The sequence below is a fragment of the Mesoplodon mirus genome (assembly GCF_964341445.2).
Source record: "Mesoplodon mirus genome assembly, chromosome: 17".
NCBI classification, from domain to species: domain Eukaryota; kingdom Metazoa; phylum Chordata; class Mammalia; order Artiodactyla; family Ziphiidae; genus Mesoplodon; species Mesoplodon mirus.
Genome location: NC_138993.1, coordinates 809,674 through 831,535, shown reverse-complemented (window position 1 = coordinate 831,535; position 21,862 = coordinate 809,674). Strand labels below are relative to the sequence as shown.

Sequence of the window (21,862 nt, the reverse complement as noted above, 5' to 3'; positions counted from 1 at the left end):
GGGCAGGCACAAGAATTCTCATAAAGTTGGTGAAGCTGTGGAGTACCACCCGGGGATGGAAACATGACCTGTATCTTCGAGGGGAGAGAAAAACCAAACGCTTATAAATGAAGGGGATTTGGGATACTTAGGGTTGACGTAGGAAACAGAATTTTATATTTTCATCATTTTTGCAAAGAAAATGTCTCCATGATCATGTTATCAGCATCATTCTCTATATGTGTGTATACACATATGTACATACACACACACACGTATGTAAGTATATATACATAATTATTATCGTTTGGGGTGATGCAGAAAGCCACAAATGAGAAAAGGACACTAAGGTTTTAATAAGGGGAACAAAAAGTTCTGTTCACCAGTATAGATTCACATTACAGTACACCAGTATCGACAGCATTTTCTTGTCTATTTTTGGTACATAAGATGGTATCTCTCTACATAACCTGGTAAGGCTTCAGTAACTAAAGCAAAAAACAAACAAACAAAACCCCCGCAAAAAACAAAACAAAAACCCCAGCCTATTAGTTTACAGTTTATTTTAAAAATTCTGAAAGACGCTGCAAGTTCTAAACTTTTAGTAGGTGCTCCCCCCACACAACCGTCTTGTCAAGAACCCAGCAGAAGAGCCCCCTTTCCAGGAAGCTTTGCAACAGCAGAGTTGTGCAATATGGGTGTTTCTTACTACAAGAAAAAATTATACATGGCACATTCTCATTCGTATCTTGTAATGTAAAAAGTTACAAACATACCTAATCAAATAAATAATAATAAAAAAAAGAATTTGCATGTATTTGTAAGTATCCTAACACCACTACATAGAATAATGGCAGCTTTCACTCACAGGTTATTTACAAGGTAACACCCAGGGCGGGTGCACTGCTACGAAACTCAAAACAGAGGAGTAAACGTGAAATGTTTTCCATAGTAAAGGTCTAGCAGCATGACTACCTAATGCTGTTCTCTCCCGACTGCTTCTAAAACGTTTCTTTTTACTCTGTGTCTTCATCCAGTTCATAATTGTCTTTATCATAAATATCTTTTACTAAAAGAACCCGTACGAGCATATTTTCCAAGGTGTTTCGGTCCAGCGAAGCAGACGTGTACCAGACAGGGCTGTCTGCAGAGCTAGAGCGTTCTGGTTGCAAATAGAAAACATCCATTCTCTGATTTAGATTCTGTGGACTTCAGGAGAAAGGAGAAAGTCCATGTCACAGTATGTACACGAAATTCCTCACAACTTCCTTCTTTTCTTTCAAGAATAATTCTGCTACCATTAACCACATTACATGGGCAGACCACATGCATAATTATCTACATTAAATATTCTATCACTGAGATATTCTGAAAGTTAATTTCTACAATAAAAGATTATTTTCCCACTATAATTTAAATTCTGTATTTCACTGAATCCAATACACCATCGATAGAAACATTATTTTTAATCATTATTTTAATATTGCCATTAAACAAGTAAAGCACTGCCAATTATAATTTCAAGATGCATCAATTATAATATGCATCCCAGTTTCAGAGACAGTATAAAATGTGAGAAATGTGTCTTAGAATTGATGAAATACAGTAGCATATAAGATAAAAATACGTAACAGCGTTACACAAAAGATATAATTTTTAAAATAAGATAATACTGAGACAGGAATTTCCAACTAATAAATAGTTACTACCATTGGAAGATCCAGATACTGGTGCAGGGCCACCCAAAACTATTGTCAGAAATATTATTAAAAATAATCATTCTATAGGTGACATTACTGCTTTTATGGTTCTTGAGAGTTAACCTGGAGAAAATTTATAAAAACAATTTACAAAACTGTTTACATACGAAAATACATTCTGAGTTCATGCCTGCCTTTTAAAAATTACACAGTGCATACTTAAAATAATGAACAAGCATAAAATAATTTGTGGTCTCCAAAAATTTCACTGGTTTAAAATATTTTAAATGCCTGTTGGTACCCGCGGGGGAAAGCAGCGGTGCAGTTGGAACGCACAGGGCCCTGAGAAGACGCCGCGCCCTGCAGACACCTCAGGGATCTCCCTCCAGAACCCAGGACTCGCCTCTCTCCACCTTCTCACCATGGCGTCACTGGGACCCAGGCCCAGGCAGGACTGCTCTCTGCTTGCCACAGCAGAGCTGGCTGCAACAGAGACACCACAGCCCCAAAAGCCTAAGACATGTACTGTCTGACCTCTACAACAGCAGTCATTTTGTTAGTAGAGAGCGATTTCTTAACATGTGCTTAAAACATGAAATATAAGCTGGGTGTTTTATAATAACAGGGCTAAAAACGTTATAACTGGAAGGATTTCATAAGTGAGAAAAGAGAGAAATCTAAAAAAAAGGACCAAGGAAAAAAATGTCACCTCTTGGTAGTGATAAATTCACAGCAACTAATTGTTACTACCACTTAAAAAAATCAAATGTCATTAACACTTACCTTTTAGACAAGTAGCATTCAAACATTTTCACAGGACATCTAGAAGGATTGGCTGTATTTTCAATTTGTTCAAATACTGGCTCATCATCTTCATGTTTTCTTTTTCCAGTAGTAATTTTATCTTAAGAAATAAAAATTACATAAACTTTCTAAGAGCAACCTTGAAGAAAGGTGACACTATTCACTCTGATCACTCCCAGTATCTCTTACACCAAAGAATGGGACCAGGTGTGCTTCAGAGCTCTAAACTATGGCTTCTGGTAATTCCTAATTTTAAGACAACATAGGTTGTCTTATCTTATGAAAATGACAGTCCTTAGGTTCTTAACAAGTGACCAGGTGGTCTTTAGTAAGGCAAGGAGTGGCAGTCCCTGCCACAGACAATCCCAAATGAAAACCTGTTACACTACCTTCATTATCTGTTCCACATAAGGAAGACACTTGGTATCGAAGACATGCTTTATTTTCCATTGTTAAAGGGTTTTTTTTCCAATGCCTAAACACAGTGCCAAAGGAAAGCCTTAAGTGCTGTTCCACTGTTTTCAGGCCAAAATACTTAGTGTTAAAGTAGAACAGGGTATTCAGAAGAGCTACTGGAGAGTGTGATCCTAGATGTTTTATCCTCCAGAGATAATCTTCTTCAACTCGAGAAAATATTGACCCTTAAACAGAGAGAAAGATTTTTAAAGAATTACAATAAACAGTTTTCACGTAACCAGCTAGAAACAGATAAAAGTTAAGTCAAGAACAAACCTATTCCAATCCTCCATTCACTCCAGATCAACTGGAATGACTTTCAGAATCACCTATGCAGCTCTGAGACAACACAGAGCCGGGAAACACAACAGACTACACAGCCAGCACCCGGGTCAGGCCTGGAGTCTGCTCCTGGTCTTCCGGAGGACAAGCAGGCCCTGGTCAGAAGGGAATTTTACACCTGCAGAAATCCTGAAGAAAAGTAGGTGATTTCCATTCCAGCAATGTTTCTTTATACATCTAAATCAGAGGTTTCTTAGAGAAATTTACATCCGAATCTCAACTGGAGGGCTGAAGAAATGAACATCCAGTTTCTTACTCCAGAGAAAGTGGGTCACGTTTGTTACAAAGTTCTTCATAAACACTAGCTATCAACCACATTCATTTCTAATTCAACGAAAGGCCGATGCGTCCGTGAGTAAGTACTCTCTCATTTAAATTATTTCCTAATTATCTTTAGTACACTTTCTATAAACACAGAAAATCCCAGCAGCAAGTCGGTGACATTTTATTTAAAGGAGCATTACCATCTGGAAGTATGCTTGGTTGCCAACTTCGGAGTATTTTATTCAATTCTTGCTCAAATGTCTGGAATCCGGGATCAATAAATATGTTGTCTTTTCGATTACTACCATACAAGTACTACAAAAAAAAAAAAAAAACTTGAAGGATTTAAGATTTATATGAGCTAATTACAGACCACTTATACTCTATTTCCTAAGGAAAAAATAAACGTCTTACGTCTTTGTCTTTATTAGCATACTAATAAGAGATGACTGCCTTCTCTATATATCTGGAAATCAAAGAAACATAAGTTACCAATTAATCTGTTGCTTAAAAAACTCAAAGCTGAAATACAAAGGCAAGAACTCAGAACGTAAGAACTAGATGAGAATCTTCAGTCTGTCAGATACAAACAGAGCACGTCGCTCCAATGCTCAGCACTCAGTCCACGGACACGAAGGGTGAGAGCAGGGTGGGAGGGTTTCTGCGCGTGAAGCCTCTCCGAGCAGCCTGTGAGCTTGATGCTTTTCCCCCTGTTTCCTCTCTATGCCCCACTCTCCTTGAGTTAGTGCAAATTTAAGAATCTTACAACTTACTATGACAAACCTTAACAGTGAGGGTTGCTAAAGAATGACTTAAACACCAAAGTTTGCGAAGTCCATCCCCAGTGGGTAAAAATAATGTCCAAGTAAAATATGTGAAAACAGCACGAAGAACGGAAGGTGGTAACTGGGATTACAGGGCTTAAGGTTATCACATGTGAGATGGGGCAAGAAAATTTGAAGGTATATAATGATTAACTGAAGATGCACATTGCAAACCCACTAAAAATAATTTAACAGGCATAAATAATAAACCAATGATGGAGATAAATGTAATCACAGAAAAATAATTCAAAAGAAAGCAGACAAAAACAAAAAACCCCCACAAAGAACAGATACAGTGCCCCCTCATCCACAGTTTCACTTTCATGGTTTCAGTTACCCACAGTCAACCAAGGTCCAAAACTATTAAATGAAAGATGACAGAAATAAACAATTCATAAATTTTAATTGCAGGCCATTCTGAGAAGCTATGATGAAATCTCGCGATGTCATGTCGTCCCGCCCGGAGGGACGTGAATAACCCTTGGTCCCCTTAGTCCGGCGCATCCCGCACATCAGCCACCTGGTGGCCATCTGGGTTGTCAGATCCACTGCAGGGTCGCAGGGCTTGTGCTCAAGTGACCCTTACTTTACATAATTATGGCCCCAAAGCAAGAGGAGTGAAGCTGGCAATTCGGACACGCCAGAGAGAGGATGCACAGTGCTTCCTTTGAGTGAAAAGGTGACAGTTCTGGACTTAATCAGGAAAGAAAAAAATCGGATGCTGAGGTTGCTGAGAGCCACAGTAAGAACGAATCTTCTGTCTGCGATGTCGTAAAGCAGGAAAAAAATTCAGGCTAGTTTTGCTGTCACACCTCAAACTATAAAAGCTACAGCCACAGAGGGTGGTCAGTGCTTAGTTAAGATGGAAAAGGTGTTAAATTTGTACAATAAGATTTCTGAGAGAGAGAGAGAGAGAGAGAGAGAGAGAGAGAGAGAGAGAGAGAGAGACACCACATTCACGTAACTTTTATCACAGCATATTATGATAATTATTCTATTCTGTTAGTAACTATTGTTGTTAATCTCTTACTGTGCCTGATTTACAAATCAAAACTGTATCACAAGTAGGTGTGTAGAGGCCACTGTAGTATACACAGGCTTCAGCCCTCCAGTGGGGATCCTGAAGTATCCCTTGTAGATAAGGGGGGGTCAACTGTCTTACAAGCACAAACAAGCAGGATTTTCAATCCAGTGATTAATTACATTAAATGTAAAAGGTCTAAACCAGGGTCTGCACTACAGTCCTGAAGGCTGGCCTGCTGCCTATTTACAAATACAACCAAGTTTTCTTAAAAGAGAGTGCAAGCGCCCAGGCTGCTTTCCACAGATTAAGTATGGCCTACAGAGCCTAAAATGTTTACCAGCCAGTTCTTTAAATAAAAAATTTTGTTGGTCTAAACACACCAAGACAAATATTATCAGACTGGATTAAAATTGTTTTTAATTTGAAAAACAGGGCCAGGACTTCCCTGGTGACACAGTGGTTAAGAATCCGCCTGCCAGTGCAGGGGACACGGGTTCGAGCCCTGGTCCGGGAAGATCCCACATGCCGTGGAGCAACTACGCCCGTGTGCCACAACTACTGAGCCTGTGCTCTAGAGCCCGCGAGCCACAACTACTGAGCCTGTGTGCCACAACTACTGAGCCCACGTGCCGTGCTCTGTAGCAAGAGAAGCCACCACAATGAGAAGCCCGTGCACCGCAACGAAGACCCAATACAGTCAAAAAAAATAAAAACCAAGGCCCAATAATATGCTGCCTAAAAGGCACCTACTTTATACCTGGAGACACAGCAAGTGGAAAGTAAAAGGATGAAGAATATAAACCATGTGTACGCTAACCAGCAACTAGGCCAGAGCACCATCATCTGAGTTGACCTAACGTTACTCCCGCTCGTCAGAAGGAAGATTAGAAATAAAAGCACCAGCTCTTCAGGACAATTATATAAGATCTGGCGGGGGGGAAGAGAGGGTGCACATTGTTTATAAAACAAAGGGAATGCTCGTCACTGACTGAATTCACTGAGCTCTGACCCAGACGTCTTCAGGGGCTGACCCAACGACTGGGAAGCAAAGGGAAGGAAAGACACCAAAGTGTGTAACATGGTTCCCTGTCCTTGGGGACAAAGCTTCCATGTCTTTTGCCACGTTCATAAAAAAACAGAGATGCATGCACATCTAGCCAAGTGCGATGGGGTGGGAGGACCCAGGGGAACAGGTGCCCACCACCCACTCTGGGTAAACGTGGTGTGAAGGACTCGCACACAGATGTCGAAGTGTGTGAAAGACTGACCGGGACTGTGGGGCTCACGGAGCCCCTTCTTTCTTCCTCAGACATTTCCACATTATGTGAACCTCTGGCGACAGCCACCACCCCTAACACCATCGGAAGAACAGGATTCGCTGCTGCGTCTATGAGGGAGGACAGAAGCTGGCCCACCCGCACTTCTCTTGGAGAGGAAGCCGTGCTGCTGTTCTTGTCAGCCAGGGATGGAATCAGAAAACGCATCACACGGAAAAAGACGCACGTTCTTCCAAAATAGCTTCTACCTCTGTACGCATGCTGGAAGTACCAACAAACAGCAACGATTTCTGGAAACTATCTTTTCGACATCTTATCACCACAGTGAGCTTGAAGGTTATTTTTAAAGCTGGTTATAAATACCATACAGTCTTTTACAAAAAATTAAATCAAGCCTGTGAAAATCTGTCCAGTGATGAGAAGGGTAAAACAACTGGTTTTCCAATTGTGGTAAAAATACACAGAACATAAAATTTACCATCTTGACCTTTTTTTTTCCTTTTTCTTTTTTATAAATTTTTTGGCTGCACCGCACGGCATGTGCGATCCTAGGATTGAACCCGAGCCCCCTGCATTGGAAGCACGGAGTCCCAACCACTGGACCCCCAGGGAAGTCCCCATCTTGACCATTTTTAAGAGTACTGTTCCAGTGGTAAAAATTTATTTTAAGGAAACATTTTTCAGTATATAAAGAACCTATTTTAAAAAGAAAGGAAATTCTGACGTGTGCTACAACATGGATGAACTTCAGGACATTATGCTGATTTCACTTACATGAGGTACCTGGGAGAGTCAAACTCACAGAAACAGAAAGAAGAGTGGGTGGGAGTGGGGGATGAGGAGTTAGTATTTAATGGGGACAAAGTCTCAGTTTTGCAAGGTGAAGAGGGTTATGAAGATGAATGGTGGTGATGTTTCCACAAGATTATCAATGTACTTTATACCACAGAACTGTACACTTAAAAAATAGTTAAGATGGTAAATTTTGTGTTATATGTATTTTACCACAATTAAAAAATTGGAAAAAAATGAACCTACTTGAAGACATAATTTATAATCATTAATATTACAATCCATTTAGCTTTCAAACCTCTAATGGTATTAGAAGTTCTAATATATAAATATTTTGCTACTGTAAAATATGTGATGGTCTCTGAATACACAGTAATTTAGAGCTATGTGTTATTCCCCACCACTGCTTAGATAATCTTAGGCAAATTTCTATCCTGAAGAGGGAAAGTGAAATACAAATTAAGACAATTCTAGTTTTCTCCAGTAATTTATTTCAGCACCAACTACCTGTTAGCAGCATAATATTTAATTTTAGGCCTATAATCAAAACTCTACATAAGAATATTTCTTCCTATCATTTACCATATTTACAAATACATAGGATGTAAAGCTAGGACCTTTTCTGACCTCTGGGCTCAAACCTGTACGATCTGTTCAAAACTAAAAGTCATTATCTAAAGTGGATCTTCATGTTTATTATGGGAAATGTATTCATTCAAGATTCACAAACATGTGGCTGAAGTTTACCTAAAACCTCTAAAGAATGAAATCTTTTATAAGATGATTCCAAAGAACTAACGAGTACTTACACTATTTAACAAGTTAGAAACACAGCAGAGATGAAACAGACCTATTTGCACAGAGAAGTTATTTACCTGTTTACATGTGTGTCAGCACAGATCTATATATAGACGTATGTACACCACGCCTCAGGATGTTAATTCATTGATTCGCAATTGTAAGGTGGGGATGAAATCAACCTGATTATCATACATATACATGGTAACAAACAAACACATCATCAGTCCTGTTACAAAAGATGCATGAGCTTCGAGTGGTCCATTACTAACTTTGTTTTTCACCTAAGTTCTTTTTGGTTTTGGTACACAGTTTTGGAGAACCTGAAGTTCACTTTTAGGGACACAGCACATTATAGCAGAAACACCTGTATACAAAGCAGCTAAGAAAACCCTTTATAATACCTCAGTATTTTCGAATAAATTACTTTTGCCTTTCTTGGTAAGCCAATAAACCCTGATGTTCCGTAATATTCCTGAAGCAAAACATTTTTTTCTCCAAGAACCTACCACAACAACCCTTCTTAACAACAATTATATTCAAAAGTAACCATAAAATCACTCACCTCTTGAATCCCAAGGCAAAGATAATAGATGCTGTCAGGTGCATAATTCTCCCCATTTGGCCTTCGAATCTCATTGACAAAATGGGCCAAGCCATAGTCAAGCTCAGCTGTGGTGTGACAGAGTAGATCCTCTTTTAACTTTACTGACTTAGCTAAAAAGAAATAAAGTTTAAAATAGTAATTATTTATTGTCTTAAGATTAAGAAACTTTCTGAAATCACTTTATTCTGTGTAAGAATTTAAAGGTAAAATAACAGCTACATTTTTCCCCCTTTCCTTTTTCGGTACGCGGGCCTCTCACTGCTGTGGCCTTTCCCGCCGCGGAGCACAGGCTCCGGACGCGCAGGCCCAGGGGCCACGGCTCACGGGTCCAGCCGCTCCGCGGCATGTGGGATCCTCCCGGACCAGGGCACGAACCCGCGCCCCCCGCATCGGCAGGCGCACTCCCAACCACTGCGCCACCAGGGAAGCCCAACAGCTACATTTAAATGTAAAATATTTTAAGCTATATTCATGCTTTTAAAAATCAAAGGCAGTTAATAACAAAAACCTTGATTTATTTTTTTCAAGGAAAAACATTTTTTTAATGTACAGTACATGTAGCTTCATGGTACTTAATCATTCACTTGAGTACCTTCTGGATTTTCACATACTATGGGTATTCTAATATCAGTCAACATTAAGCCTTTACTGCAGATGAAGGAATGTTCTAAATTTATGTGTATTTTCTAACGTAATTCTCATGACAACCCTACAAGGTGGATACTGTTACCCCCCGCCCCAGCTTCAGAGCTGGGGAACTGAGATGCTAGGACGTGAAGGACCCCTGGCAGTCTGACTCTAGCACCTTAATAAGGCCATACTTCCTACCCTCTTTGTGGTGCCATGGACTGGTCCATCCACAGTAGAGTCTGGCCTGCTGCAAAGGGCTCTATCTGCTTAGAGCAAACTTTCTTCTTTACCCACAATCATCATAATCATCAACTTCAATAAGGAAACAGAAGGTTTGTTTGAGTTGTACCGACCAGCAAGCAACAAGAGCTCCATGAACTGACATTACTGTAAGGGCTTCATTTGTGCAACACAGCGCATGCCCGTGCGTGTGTGTGTTGTGTGTACACGCGCGCAAGCTCACTCATGCACATAAATGGATGCACAGAAGAGCAGTTACCAAAATATGAATAAAAACCTTGATTTTAAATAGTACATATGGGAAACAAAATCAGAACACTTACGAGATTTTAGCTCATCTAACACCAGAAGATCTTCATCAAGCTGCCTCGTTCTGACCCAGTGTTTCCAGGCGTTTACCCCGTACGTGTACTTGAAAGGGAAGCTGCACTCCGAGTTGTCAGAACTGTCATCATGACACTGGTACCCTGACACTGCCTTCCTCTTGGCTCCCTGGTAGTAAAACACCACTGTCAAATCTTCTTTTTCTTAAGCCTATATTATTTCATGACTTTATGTAAGCCATCTCTCAACAAATGCACATTACAAAGAAATATATTTACATGATTAGAACTAACTGGAATTTCTGATCTGACAAGTTACCTATGACATTACTTGAAATCTCTCTCCAGGAAAGCTGTATTTCTACATAAACTACTTTGTACAACAGAATCATATTAACTACTACTGTGAGTTGAGAGTCACTGATGAGAAAATACATATATAATAATTAAAATCTGAAATAGAAGGATTCCAAATATTAATGTAAGAGAGAAACTGAAGAACTTCTCGAAGACTCCACCTCATAGATGATGCCTCCTCAACTCCTTCCCACTTTCTTTTCTTTCTTTTTGTGGTACGTGGGCCTCTCACTGTTGTGGCCTCTCCCGCTGCGGAGCACAGGCTCCGGACGCGCAGGCTCAGCGGCTATGGCTCACCGGCCATGGCCCAGCCGCTCCGCAGCATGTGGGATCTTCCCGGACCGGGGCACGAACCCGTGTCCCCTGCATCGGCAGGCGGACTCTCAACCACTGCGCCACCAGGGAGGCCCCTTCCCACTTTCTTGATGGTACTGTTTGCTGTACAAAAATTTTAAATTTGGATATAACCCTATTCATCTATTTTTTCCTTTTGTTCCTGTTCTTTTGGTGTCACATCTAAGAAACAGTGTCTAACCCAAGTTAATGAAGATTTAGGCCTATGTTTTCTTCTAAGAGTTTTATAATTTCAGTTCTTACATTTAGGTTTTTGACTCATTTTGAGTTCATTTTTGTGTGTGGTGTCAAGTAAGAGTCCAATTTCATTCTACTGCAGGTTCTCACTCCTTTTTTCAATTTTTCCTTTCTTTCTTTTATGGGGAAATTTGTGAAAATCATCTTTTTTTAAAAAAAAAAAACCTTGCTTTATGTTGGAAATCAGAAATACAGAAAGTTGTTAATAAAATGTTCAGAACAATGATATCCGTTTGTACATTTAGATTTGGGATCCCTGAATGACTGAATTGTCCAGCACATCCTCCTATGTGCTGGGATGCTTCAGCAAGACCAGATATAACAACTGTGTACCTCAACCTCATCAAAAATAACAATGGAAAAAACAGCTCCCTAGAAAATAGTCTCAGGTTGTTGTCTAATGATTGAATTTACTTTTTTTTAGCAAATATGTAAACCGTTTATCAATGACAACCTTTTATCGATAAAAATTAAAAATAAAAAGTTGCAATAATATTCACTCTTCTGCTATGAAACTACAGCTAAATAGGATATATTTTTATTACCTAGAAATGAAGTAATAAAAGCTTTACACCTCTTAAGTCTTTTTAATTCCAGAAAACAAAGTACCTTCCCACATTCTCAGGCACAACTGAAGCTCAAGTACACTTGCCCTCTATTACACAGAGACAGGATGTGAATGCAAGAATACTGTTACATTTCATACCTTTTTTTTAGATCGAGGTCTAGGCTGTTCCTCGTATTCTTCTCCAAAAACAGGTGGTAATAAAAACTCATTTTCCATATCAAGCTCCTCAGCAGCTGACAAATGAATCAGAAGAACTTTCATTTCAAACGTAATAGCAGACTTATGCTATATAAACTCAGCCAACGAAGGACCACCCGCTGAATGCGCACAAGCACCATGCACAGGGCAGCCTGTGCTGGGTGGAGAACAAACCATTTTCTCTACCTAACCTGGTCTGTAAGTTCTGATAACACCTGTTCATACTCTTAAAAAACACATGTACAATGCGTATCAACACAGAATTTTGTGGAAGTGTGTGACAGAAAAATTACTAAAACCTGAAATTTAATTATAAGATCTAAATGGTCTCAGTACAAATCTGTTTCAATCTATTAAATCTTTTCCAATGTAAAAGCCTTTACATTCTATTCAATATGCTTATTGGCCATTGATAAAGAAAATAAAACAATGAAAAACAGAACACATTTCTTTTACAATAAAAGACCTGAAAATATTTGTTTCCCTTTGAAGGTTAATTTTCAAAACGATTTTAAGAAAAAAACTATCAATATTTTATTTAAATTTTTAAAAAGACACCAACACTTCTATATCTGCAAAAGTTTCTATAATGAATTAGTTTTAAGAAAGTTTCTTTTTAAGGCTCTGGGAAATTCCTTTTAAGTTCCTACAATTCAACATACGCTTCATTTTGGAAGTTAATTGCTGAGTTTTATCTGGGTAAAAAAGAAAAGACCAATAATAACAGTACAGGCAATGACATGAACATTAGATTGTTAATGATCATAACCACGATTATGACACCATAACTAAAGTGCAGAACCACACTTCGCACGGAAAGAATAAAACAGCATTTTTACTACCTCTGGGGAAATCTATTTCAATGTCCAAATCTGGTTCATATGGTACATCAGGCATGTTGGACTGTGTCTCTGGGTCAGAGTTCTTCAAGAGATCTGAACCAATTATGTCCGTTTCAGTAATTACACCTGTAACCAAGCCATAATATCATCAGAAATCAAAATAGAAAACTGCAACAATACCTACATATAATCTGGCAAAAGCCATTTAATTGTAAATGCAAAATAGGAATACTTATATTAATATGTACAAAACGAAAAAGCATGCAGCTACCTTGAAATGTAAGCTACTATAAACTTTGTATTAGATAATCACGAATACACAAAAACTTTCAATCTTTTAAGTTTTGACTGCCCCTCTACAAAGTTAAAAAGCATGCTTTAATAGTAAAACAACTCTGTAGAGTGTTTCTAAGAGCAATCTCTTGTCAAAAATAAACTTACGAGCATGGGTAACTGTAATTTTCAACATTCTTTTTGAATTGTGACCTAGGTTTTCACATCATTCAATATATGCTTATTCACAACTGGCTTCTAATGTTTTGATCGGTTGCTTTAAACACATTTGTACTGCAACCCAGTGAAAAAGGCATTTTATTGAGTTCAGGGTAGTGGTGGGAAACAGAGACACATGCGTACACGATGGAAACAAAAGTTTCACAAAACAATACCCTTTCTAGGAGGGATTCATCCTGACATATTTTTTCTGTTTCTTTCTTTTTAAACCTCCCCCCACCAGAAAACACTGGTTGCAACCCACTAAATCCATTTCCCACTCCCTAACAGAGTGCTTCCCAAATACTGTCACCGCGAGACGCACTGTGCTCTGGGTGAGGGGGAGCAGGAAGCTCAGGGTGGCCCCGGAGGGCTGAGGCAGGAGAGGCATTCCCAGAGACACACGTCCTGCTACACCGTTTGGCAAGCACTGCCCTAGCAGAAGTTAAGACAAACGCTGGTTTAGATAATGCAACTTACTTTCTTAGTATAAATCAATAAAACAAAACTGGGGATAACCATCATAAAATAAGAGTTTGAATTATAAAAGCCTACTACAACTTAGCTTTTTGTGTCTGAGCTTGTCCACTGAAACAAGAATAACTGAGAGTCGATTTTACAAGTTAAATCCTGTTAGCAATTAAAACAGGGACCGTACAAGTTCCTGGGCTCGACATCAGAGAGCACCTGCTAGATACAGTGCGGGCTTCATAACCCGAAATCCACTTTTGCTGCAGCGTGCCCACACCCGCTCAGGCTGAAGCACAGCGACAGCCCGGCCTCGCTCTAATAGCAGCCCCTCAACCCCGATGCTGTCCCCCGCCCGCCCCAGCAGCGGGGGACTCACTCTGGATGTCGGCGCCCTCTGCCTTCCCCTCGTCCTCAGCCATGTCGGTCACTGTCAGCAGCTCTGTGCCCAGGGAATCTGAAGAAACTGTGCTTTTGAGCTCCTCGGCTGACGCAGGGATCTTCTCACTGCTGTCCAAGGGGGCGGGCAGAAACACGGGTACTGGCACCTAAGTAACCAAAGGACTTACTCTCAGGCTCACTCAACATTACAAGGTATTTTTCCAAATTAAAAATCACTCTGACACATGATCTACTTCATAATGCTGCAGTGGTTAGAAGTTTTCGAAAGAACACGTATGTTAAGTATCACCAAGAAAGCCCCAAATACAAGCAGCTACTTTTTGAAGTAACAAAGTAATTTTTGAGGCATTTCTGTTGCCAGGGGACTACAGTACAGTAGCCAAGCCCTGATACAGTATCCCCAGCACTGCAGGGGATGACATTTATATGAGCCTCCATTCCATGTATCAGTTGTAAACCTTATGTTTCACAAATCTTTCTTTCTAAAATGAACACAAATATGTTTACACAGTATGTGTAAAGCAGGTGCAGACATCGGCTGAACTTCTCTCTCAAGGACAAGCGCTTACCTGACTGATTACACACAGAGCAAACCCTGGCAAAGCCTCACCCAGACCCAAGTGAACTGCTGAAGAAAAGCCAAGCCTCCACCCTCTGTCCCACCAGTGTCACTGAAGCAGTCACCGCCACCCCACTGCTGCCCCGCCTGCACCTGAGAGATGTCAGGAAGAAGGGGAGCTGGAAGTCTGACTTACGGGCACAGGAATAGTCATGGGCACGGGGATGCTCTGGCTGTACATGTGCATGGGCACCGGCACGTACACGGGCACCGGGATGGGCACCGGGACGTACTCTGTCCTCCACTCACCGTCTGGGGGCACAGAACGTGTTCAAGGAGCAACGTCAACCATGACCACACTTAAACACAGCTGCTCAGACAAAGTAATGTGGTAACAAAGAAAAATTTAAGTGCCTCAGTACCCATTTAAAAGAAACTCCCAGTTTTCAAAAAATTAGGTAAGTTAAAAACAACAGGGACTTCCCCGGCAGTCCGATGGTTAAGACTCCACGCTTCCAGTGCAGGGGGCACGGGTTCCATCCCTGGTCAGGGAACTAAGATCCCACATGCCGCGCGGCGTGGCCAAAAACAAACAAACAAAAAAACCAAAAACAACAAAACTGAATGCAGTAGCTGTCCTAAGTTATAGAGAGCACAAGCAGAATTTAGACTTTTTTTTTTTTGGCTACGTGGCACGTGGGGATCCGACCAGGGATGGAATCTGCGCCCCCTGCAGTGGAAGAGCAGAGTCTTAACCACTGGACCGCCAGGGAAGTCCCTAGACTTTTTTAAAATAGAAAGAAAACATCTTTTAAAGTATTATATGGTCCCAGACACTCTCACACCCCCCAAAAATGGTTTACTTAATCAAACAATCAGAATACAGCTAACGTTTAAATTTGATGAAAATACGTATCTGAATGATTTCAACTCATTCTGACAAGGAGACAGAGTAGTTACGGTTGTAGACCACACTCAAATAGATGGTTTTCTCAGAAGAGCACTGTAGCTTTAGTGGGTCTTGGCCCCCAAGGAAATTTTTGATACAGCGTTTTATCACTGGTGACATAACTTGCAGGCCTTTGTTAGAGATTGATCTTTATTAATGACTTTAAATGACATGCTGTATTCTGAAGGCATGTCTAAAACCAGATAAGCAAAATCAACAGAAAGTGACAAAGTGACCCAACAAATCTATTCTGTAGCCCATTATTTGAGAAAAGCATGGATTTCACTCAGCGAGGGTCAGGATGCGAGTCACCTGTCTGACAAGACTTGCTCTGCATGTGAGGTTTGCAGTAAGTTGCCTTCGTCATGGTCAAAGGTTTGCACAGAACTGCCTTGTTCTTCATCTCCTTGTTGGGGGTTGGAGAAGGGGGTGGTGCTGAGCCCTACAGAGAAGCAAAGAGAAACATTTTTATTTCTGCCTCTAATTTTTATTACTTTATGCTGTTAATAGTAACTGGTTTCTAGGTCCAGCAGCGAGAACACACAAAAGTGGAAGAATATAATCAATTTATGCTGTTTCTACTATGTCTACCAAAGTCTTAATCTGGAAGGATCAACATGAATCTATCCCAGCTACTGGCAAAGCAGTAGTAATCGTTCACTCTACAGATTTGTGTTTTTCGAAAGATACCACAGGGTACTTTTTTTTTTGCGGTACGCGGGCCTCTCACTGCCGTGGCCTCTCCCGCTGCGGAGCACAGGCTCCGGACGCGCAGGCTCAGCGGCCATGGCTCACGGGCCCAGCCGCTCCGCGGCACGTGGGATCCTCCCGGACCGGGGCATGAACCCGCGTCCACTGCATTGGCAGGCGGACTCCCAACCACTGCATCACCAGGGAAGCCCCAGCGTACTTTTTAAAATAACATAGAAGACAAGTCTCACTCTTAAGTAAAAAAGCAAGGTTGTTGGGCTTCCCTGGTGACGCAGTGGTTGGGAGTCCGCCTGCCAATGCAGTGGACGCGGGTTCATGCCCGGGTCCGGGAGGATCCCACGTGCCGCGGAGCGGCTGGGCCCGTGAGCCATGGCCGCTGAGCCTGCGCGTCCGGAGCCTGTGCTCCGCAGCGGGAGAGGCCACGGCAGTGAGAGGCCCGCGTACCGCCAAACAAAAACAAAACAAAACAAAAGCAAAGTTGTTAACCTGAATTTTGAAAATAATTAGACTCTTATTATGGCTTTCTGATAACTCTAGCTCTCTCCACTGCACAAACTGCTTATACGTGGTGCTAAATTTGAAAAGAAAAATGATGAAAATTATTACCAAAAATGTTATCAAACTTGAAGTTGTTTCCTCTGTCCCAACCACTGCAATTTTCGGAACGTCTCCTCTCGATACAGGCGTTTCCGCCTGTTCACCACAGTACCGTTTACACCACAGAAACACACACACACGCTGTAAACCAAGCTGCAGCTCTGTGCCTATGAGGCGACATGAAGGTGCTGTGCACACCACCTACCGCTGCGGGGAAAGGGACACAATTCAGAGTTTCGGGTCTTCGGGTGCCAAGCGCACACACCCCGGCGGACACGGAACCCTCGCTCCGAAAGGGAACTCAACCCGCACGCGGCGTACGCAGCCCCGCACGCGGCGTACGCAGCCCCGCACGCGGCGTACGCAGCCCCGCACGCGGCGTACGCAGCCCCGCACGCGGCGTACGCAACGCGGCGTACGCAGCCCCGCCCCGCGCACGCATGCGCAGCAGGCGGAGCCCGAGTCCGGGAAAGCGAGGGCGCCTCGCCGCCGTCCCAGGGCTGCGCGGGGAAAGCCGGGCGTCCCTGCGGGACTCGCGTCAGAAATGAAGCTCTCATGGTCTCCCGGCGTTTTGCCCGGGCCCATCCCGGCCCCGCGGCAGGACCCCAGGACAGTATCTCAGCCGCGGTCAGGGCAGAATTCCGGGGGTATCGGGCCGTCTTCCAGCAGCCATTCTGCGGCTTTGATCTGCCACCTTGTCCGGTCTCCCCGCTGGGCTTGGCCACCTTTTCTGCCACAACCACCTCCACTTATCTGTGTGCGATGCGCACCATGTTTTCAACGCTCCTCTTTTTATTTTCTATAACACCTTAAAAGACGGACATTTTCCACGCAGTCTCGTCAAACATCTTCCAACGCCACTCATTTGCCAGGCGGGGCCCGTCCCCGGCGTCCTCGCTGCAACTGGGCCCTGAAAGCCCAGTGCGCCCTCCTGGGGGTGGGGGAGGGGTACTCCGCGTCTGGGGGTGGCTTCTGAGTCCTCCACCGCAATGGATAACATCCGATAATCAAAACCCGAAGGCTCGGGCTTCCCTGGTGGCGCAGTGGTTGAGAGTCCGCCTGCCGATGCAGGGGACACGGGTTCGTGCCCCGGTCTGGGAAGATCCCACATGCCGCGGAGCGGCTGGGCCCGTGAACCATGGCTGCTGAGCCTGCGCGTCCGGAGCCTGTGCTTCGCAATGGGAGAGGCCACAACAGTGAGAGGCCCACATACCACAAACAAAAAAAAAAACAAAAAACAAAACCCGAAGGCTCAAGGTTTTCATTCTGGAGGCCGAGCTCAACTTCTAGGATGATACAGCTGCGAAACCAACCCCAGAATATTTTGGACACCACCCCTGCTTTTTCTGTCAGGTTCCCCTCTAAGTGCTCGTGGTCTGGGGCTCTACGCACCAGAGGGTTGCACTTGGTCACCATTGGCCTTGGCCTTGGCCCAAGAGCAAGGTCACAGAGTCTCAGAAGGATTCAGGTCAGGGCTTCGAGACCACTAGCACTCGGTAGGTTCGTTTTACCAAAGACCTTGCAAAAACTAGCCAACCTGCATCTTCCTGCGTAACCCCCAGCAGCCCCCTCTGCAGAGCCCAGACCTGCAGAACCCACCGGGGCCTGCAAGGCCCACATTTTTCACATGTGAGTGGGCCAGCACCAGCACAAAGAGGCCACCCTTTCCCTGATCCTGGTGACAGGCTGTGAGCTGACAGTCTCACCACACTGCTGGTCACTGTGCTCTGTTGTAATCAGTCACAAGCTCGCGAATCCACAAATTTAGTCACCATACCATCTTTCCCACAGCTTCCCCACGCACTAGAGTTTACCTTAGCCCTACAGACGCTGGATCTCTTATCCCTCTTTATAGATGAACCATATCGTCCATCCACGAAACTGAACTCACACGGGTCCCCCAGTCAGACACACAGCACTTTCTGGTGCTTAACCCGGCAGCAAAATCACCAACACAAAGCACAAAAATAGGAAAAACTGGCACTCGTCAGACTGTGAAGAGGACACTTGCTTAAAGCATAAGCTGAGAGGAGATGGTCAAGCAGCCCCAGTGGCCCACACCCCTGGACACTCACGGTCTGCAGGTGACCTCGACAGCTAGTGGGCACTGATTCAGGGGTGACAGACACATCTTAGAGAGCAGGCCAATTCACAAACATGAAAGGGTACTAATACAAAACGGTGTACGGTGGATCTCTCATAAGTTTCAAGTCATGCTCATAGCCAAGGGGGCTGGTCCCGTGTGAGCTCATTCTACGCTCACCAGGATTTCCAACCCCGTGCCACGGAGGCTGGTCTGACGGCACCGCTGTGCAACATCAGACAAGGTCTCCTGAGCCTCAATTTCCTCAACTGTAAAGCGGGAGGAACAGTTAACAAACAGCTATTGAGTATCTACTACATACCAAACCTGGGTAAGTTGGGTCTGCACTGGGAAATACTCTAGAACCCCCTCATGAGCCAGGGGTCAAAGGCACAGACATCCTAGGTTACTCGTCACTCTGCTGACAGGGCACTAAGTCGACTAAACTATGCCACCTGGTAAAAACCAACACTTCATAATGCTTCTTACTTTTCTGTTGGTCAACAGGCAGGATCTATTCCTACTGATAATGAATTCTGAAGGACCCCAAATAATGAAAATTATAATGACGAAAGCCACCACACCTCTTGAGTATTTGCTATATGGCCAGGGACTATAAGCTATAGACAATGTCTATGACCCCCTAAAATTCACACTCAGATCTAATCCCCAGGGGATGTCATGTGAAGGTGTGACCCTTAGGTGGTGATTCGGTCATGAAAGCAGAGCCCTTGTGAATGGGATCCGTGCCCCTCACAGAAGAGACCAAAAAAACCCCTCCCCCACGTGAGGACACACGACAAGACTGCCATCTGGGAACCAGGAAGCAGGCCCTCAATAGACACCAGGTCTGCCGGAGCCATGATCTCAGACTTCCAGCCTCCAGAACTCCGAGAAATACCTTCTGTTGTTTGTAAGCTGCCTCGCTTATGGCATCCTGTTATACGATATACAGTAGCTCAAACGGACTAGGACACTATGCAAAGCACCAAAGTCACACAACTCATGAAATGAATTCTTTAACCCTCTCAGCACCACAAGGGGTAGTAGGTGTTTTCTCACTCCTATTTTACAGATGAGGAAACTGAGGCTCAGAAGCTGTACAGCCCAGTGGAGGTGACAGAGCGAAGAGTTCTGAAGTCAGGGTTCAAGTGGCTTCCCCGATGCAGGCCCTGTGTGTCCAACACCACACGCCCTGCCCCCGTGGGTTAGCGCTCTTGGTGATGACCCCAACGAGGTTCCGTCTTCATACCCACATTACAAATAAGGGGAAAGTCACACAAAGAACCGTAAAGTAACGTGCCCCAAACTCTACAGCTGAGCTCTCATCCAAGGACAAGGTGGAAGGGGCTCTACGTGACAGGAGGTGATGGCTGCAAAGGCCCATCCTTCCATCCGTTCCATGAGGCGGCCTCAGTGCTGCTGCAGAAGAGCACCTGCTTCTGTGCGGGCGGAAGGGTGTCTCGAAGCCTTGGTCAAAGCTTTGAAACAAGGTTGGGAGTCGCCTTACGGCTGCAAGCAGATGCCAAACAGGGAGTGATCATCTTTACACTCCTCAGCATGGATCAAGTGCCTGGTTAGAACCTGACAATTCAGCTGAATACTCCTGAATTATCTGACTTAAAAATAAATTACCACAAGGGCAGAACAGATAGGGGAGGAAAGCAAAGAAAAAAGCACTCTTACTTGTCTAGCATTCTAACTATTAACATCAAAGCCCCAAACCGGGAATTCCCCAGTAGCACAGTGCTTAGGACTCTGCACTTGCGTTCCATTTGATCCCTGCGCGGGGGAACTAAGATCAAGCCAAAAACAAACACTGCATGGAATAATATAAAAACACCAATCTTTCATCTACATCAGAGATCCTAAACTGTGGTTACATGTTAAAATCACCTAAAGAACTTTTCAAAACTACAGCAGTTCTGAGTTGGAGCCCAGGTATTCGAAAGGTTTTGAGAACTCCCCAGGTAATTCCAATGTGTAGCCACAGCTGGTTAACTCCTTCTGCCCAGGGCCACACGAGCAGAGGCTCACCATGATGCTGCTAAATGGCTCCCACAGAGGACCCTGGATCAGGGTGGCTCCTGCAGGCGGGCACAAGAGGGCCGGCCCACTGTTCAGTGCAAGGCTCCTTTTATACAGAAACGGCCACTTTCAGCCCACAAGAGCCTTGAAATGCTAATGTAAAAGCAGAATCTGATGTATTACACCAAGAGAAAGAAAAACACTACAGAAAAAAAAGAAAACAGAAAAAAACCCAGGAGAAAGCATTACAGGAGAACTCCTCAAGCTTACAAACTCCCTGGGCCTGGCCCCCAGGACAGATCTCCAGACCTGTCTGTCTGAGGGGCATCCGCCTAGCCCGGCCTGCCTCCCGCTTCCCAGGATCCCCCTCAGGTCCCTCCAAGGCCGGCCCCAGTGAACAGTCTGGCCAAACACGCACGCCTCTGAACATTATTATTCCTCCGACTCTTCATCGTCTACTGGCAACCTTCTACTCAGCTGTTCAGAAGTTTTGTCACAGCTGCCAGGACCGCATACACTCAACCATTTCAAACGCACCATTGCTACTGCCCTAAAGATGCAGCTGGGATGAGCGCTTCAGTGCAAATATTTATATGTCTGTCTCGCCCAATGTGGGTAAAGGCCACAATTAATTCACCTTTATATTCCTTAGCAGGTAGAAAAGGACCTTTTTTTATATCGGGTAATTTAGCAGAATATGAATCTTCAACTGTCTCAACAGAGGAAAGTAAAAAAATCTTTTATTATTACAATCAGATGAAAATGGACTAATTACTTTTTCTCCCCACATGAAGAAAGTCAGTATTTAGCACTTTACTTAAGCAATACTTACTGTCATTTTGGTTCGGGACGTCTGACAACCCTGATCTAAAAACAAACAAATTTAAAATAAGACAATATCACTTTCTGCAGGATTTTCTAAATCCATATTTCTCATTAATTTTTACTGATTTTTAA

The 21,862-nt window shown here is 43.3% G+C and overlaps 1 protein-coding gene across 2 annotated transcripts in view; it reads right to left on the bottom strand.

Annotated features, from left to right (window-relative positions):
* Positions 1 to 315: 315 nt before the first annotated feature.
* Positions 316 to 21,862, bottom strand: part of LOC309792771 (zinc finger MYM-type protein 2) — an 85,101-nt gene continuing 63,554 nt past the window's right edge. For both annotated transcript variants that reach the window (XM_082602576.1, XM_082602577.1), the window contains exons 14-25: positions 21,738 to 21,772; positions 15,799 to 15,928; positions 14,734 to 14,849; positions 13,956 to 14,124; positions 12,617 to 12,742; positions 11,715 to 11,809; positions 10,061 to 10,229; positions 8,826 to 8,977; positions 3,746 to 3,860; positions 2,873 to 3,124; positions 2,463 to 2,583; positions 316 to 1,188 (exon numbers count right to left, since the gene is read on the bottom strand). In XM_082602576.1, the coding sequence (XP_082458702.1) occupies positions 996 to 1,188; positions 2,463 to 2,583; positions 2,873 to 3,124; positions 3,746 to 3,860; positions 8,826 to 8,977; positions 10,061 to 10,229; positions 11,715 to 11,809; positions 12,617 to 12,742; positions 13,956 to 14,124; positions 14,734 to 14,849; positions 15,799 to 15,928; positions 21,738 to 21,772 (1,673 nt within the window). In that variant the 3' untranslated portion in view covers positions 316 to 995. The remainder of the gene's footprint in view (positions 1,189 to 2,462; positions 2,584 to 2,872; positions 3,125 to 3,745; positions 3,861 to 8,825; positions 8,978 to 10,060; positions 10,230 to 11,714; positions 11,810 to 12,616; positions 12,743 to 13,955; positions 14,125 to 14,733; positions 14,850 to 15,798; positions 15,929 to 21,737; positions 21,773 to 21,862) is intronic.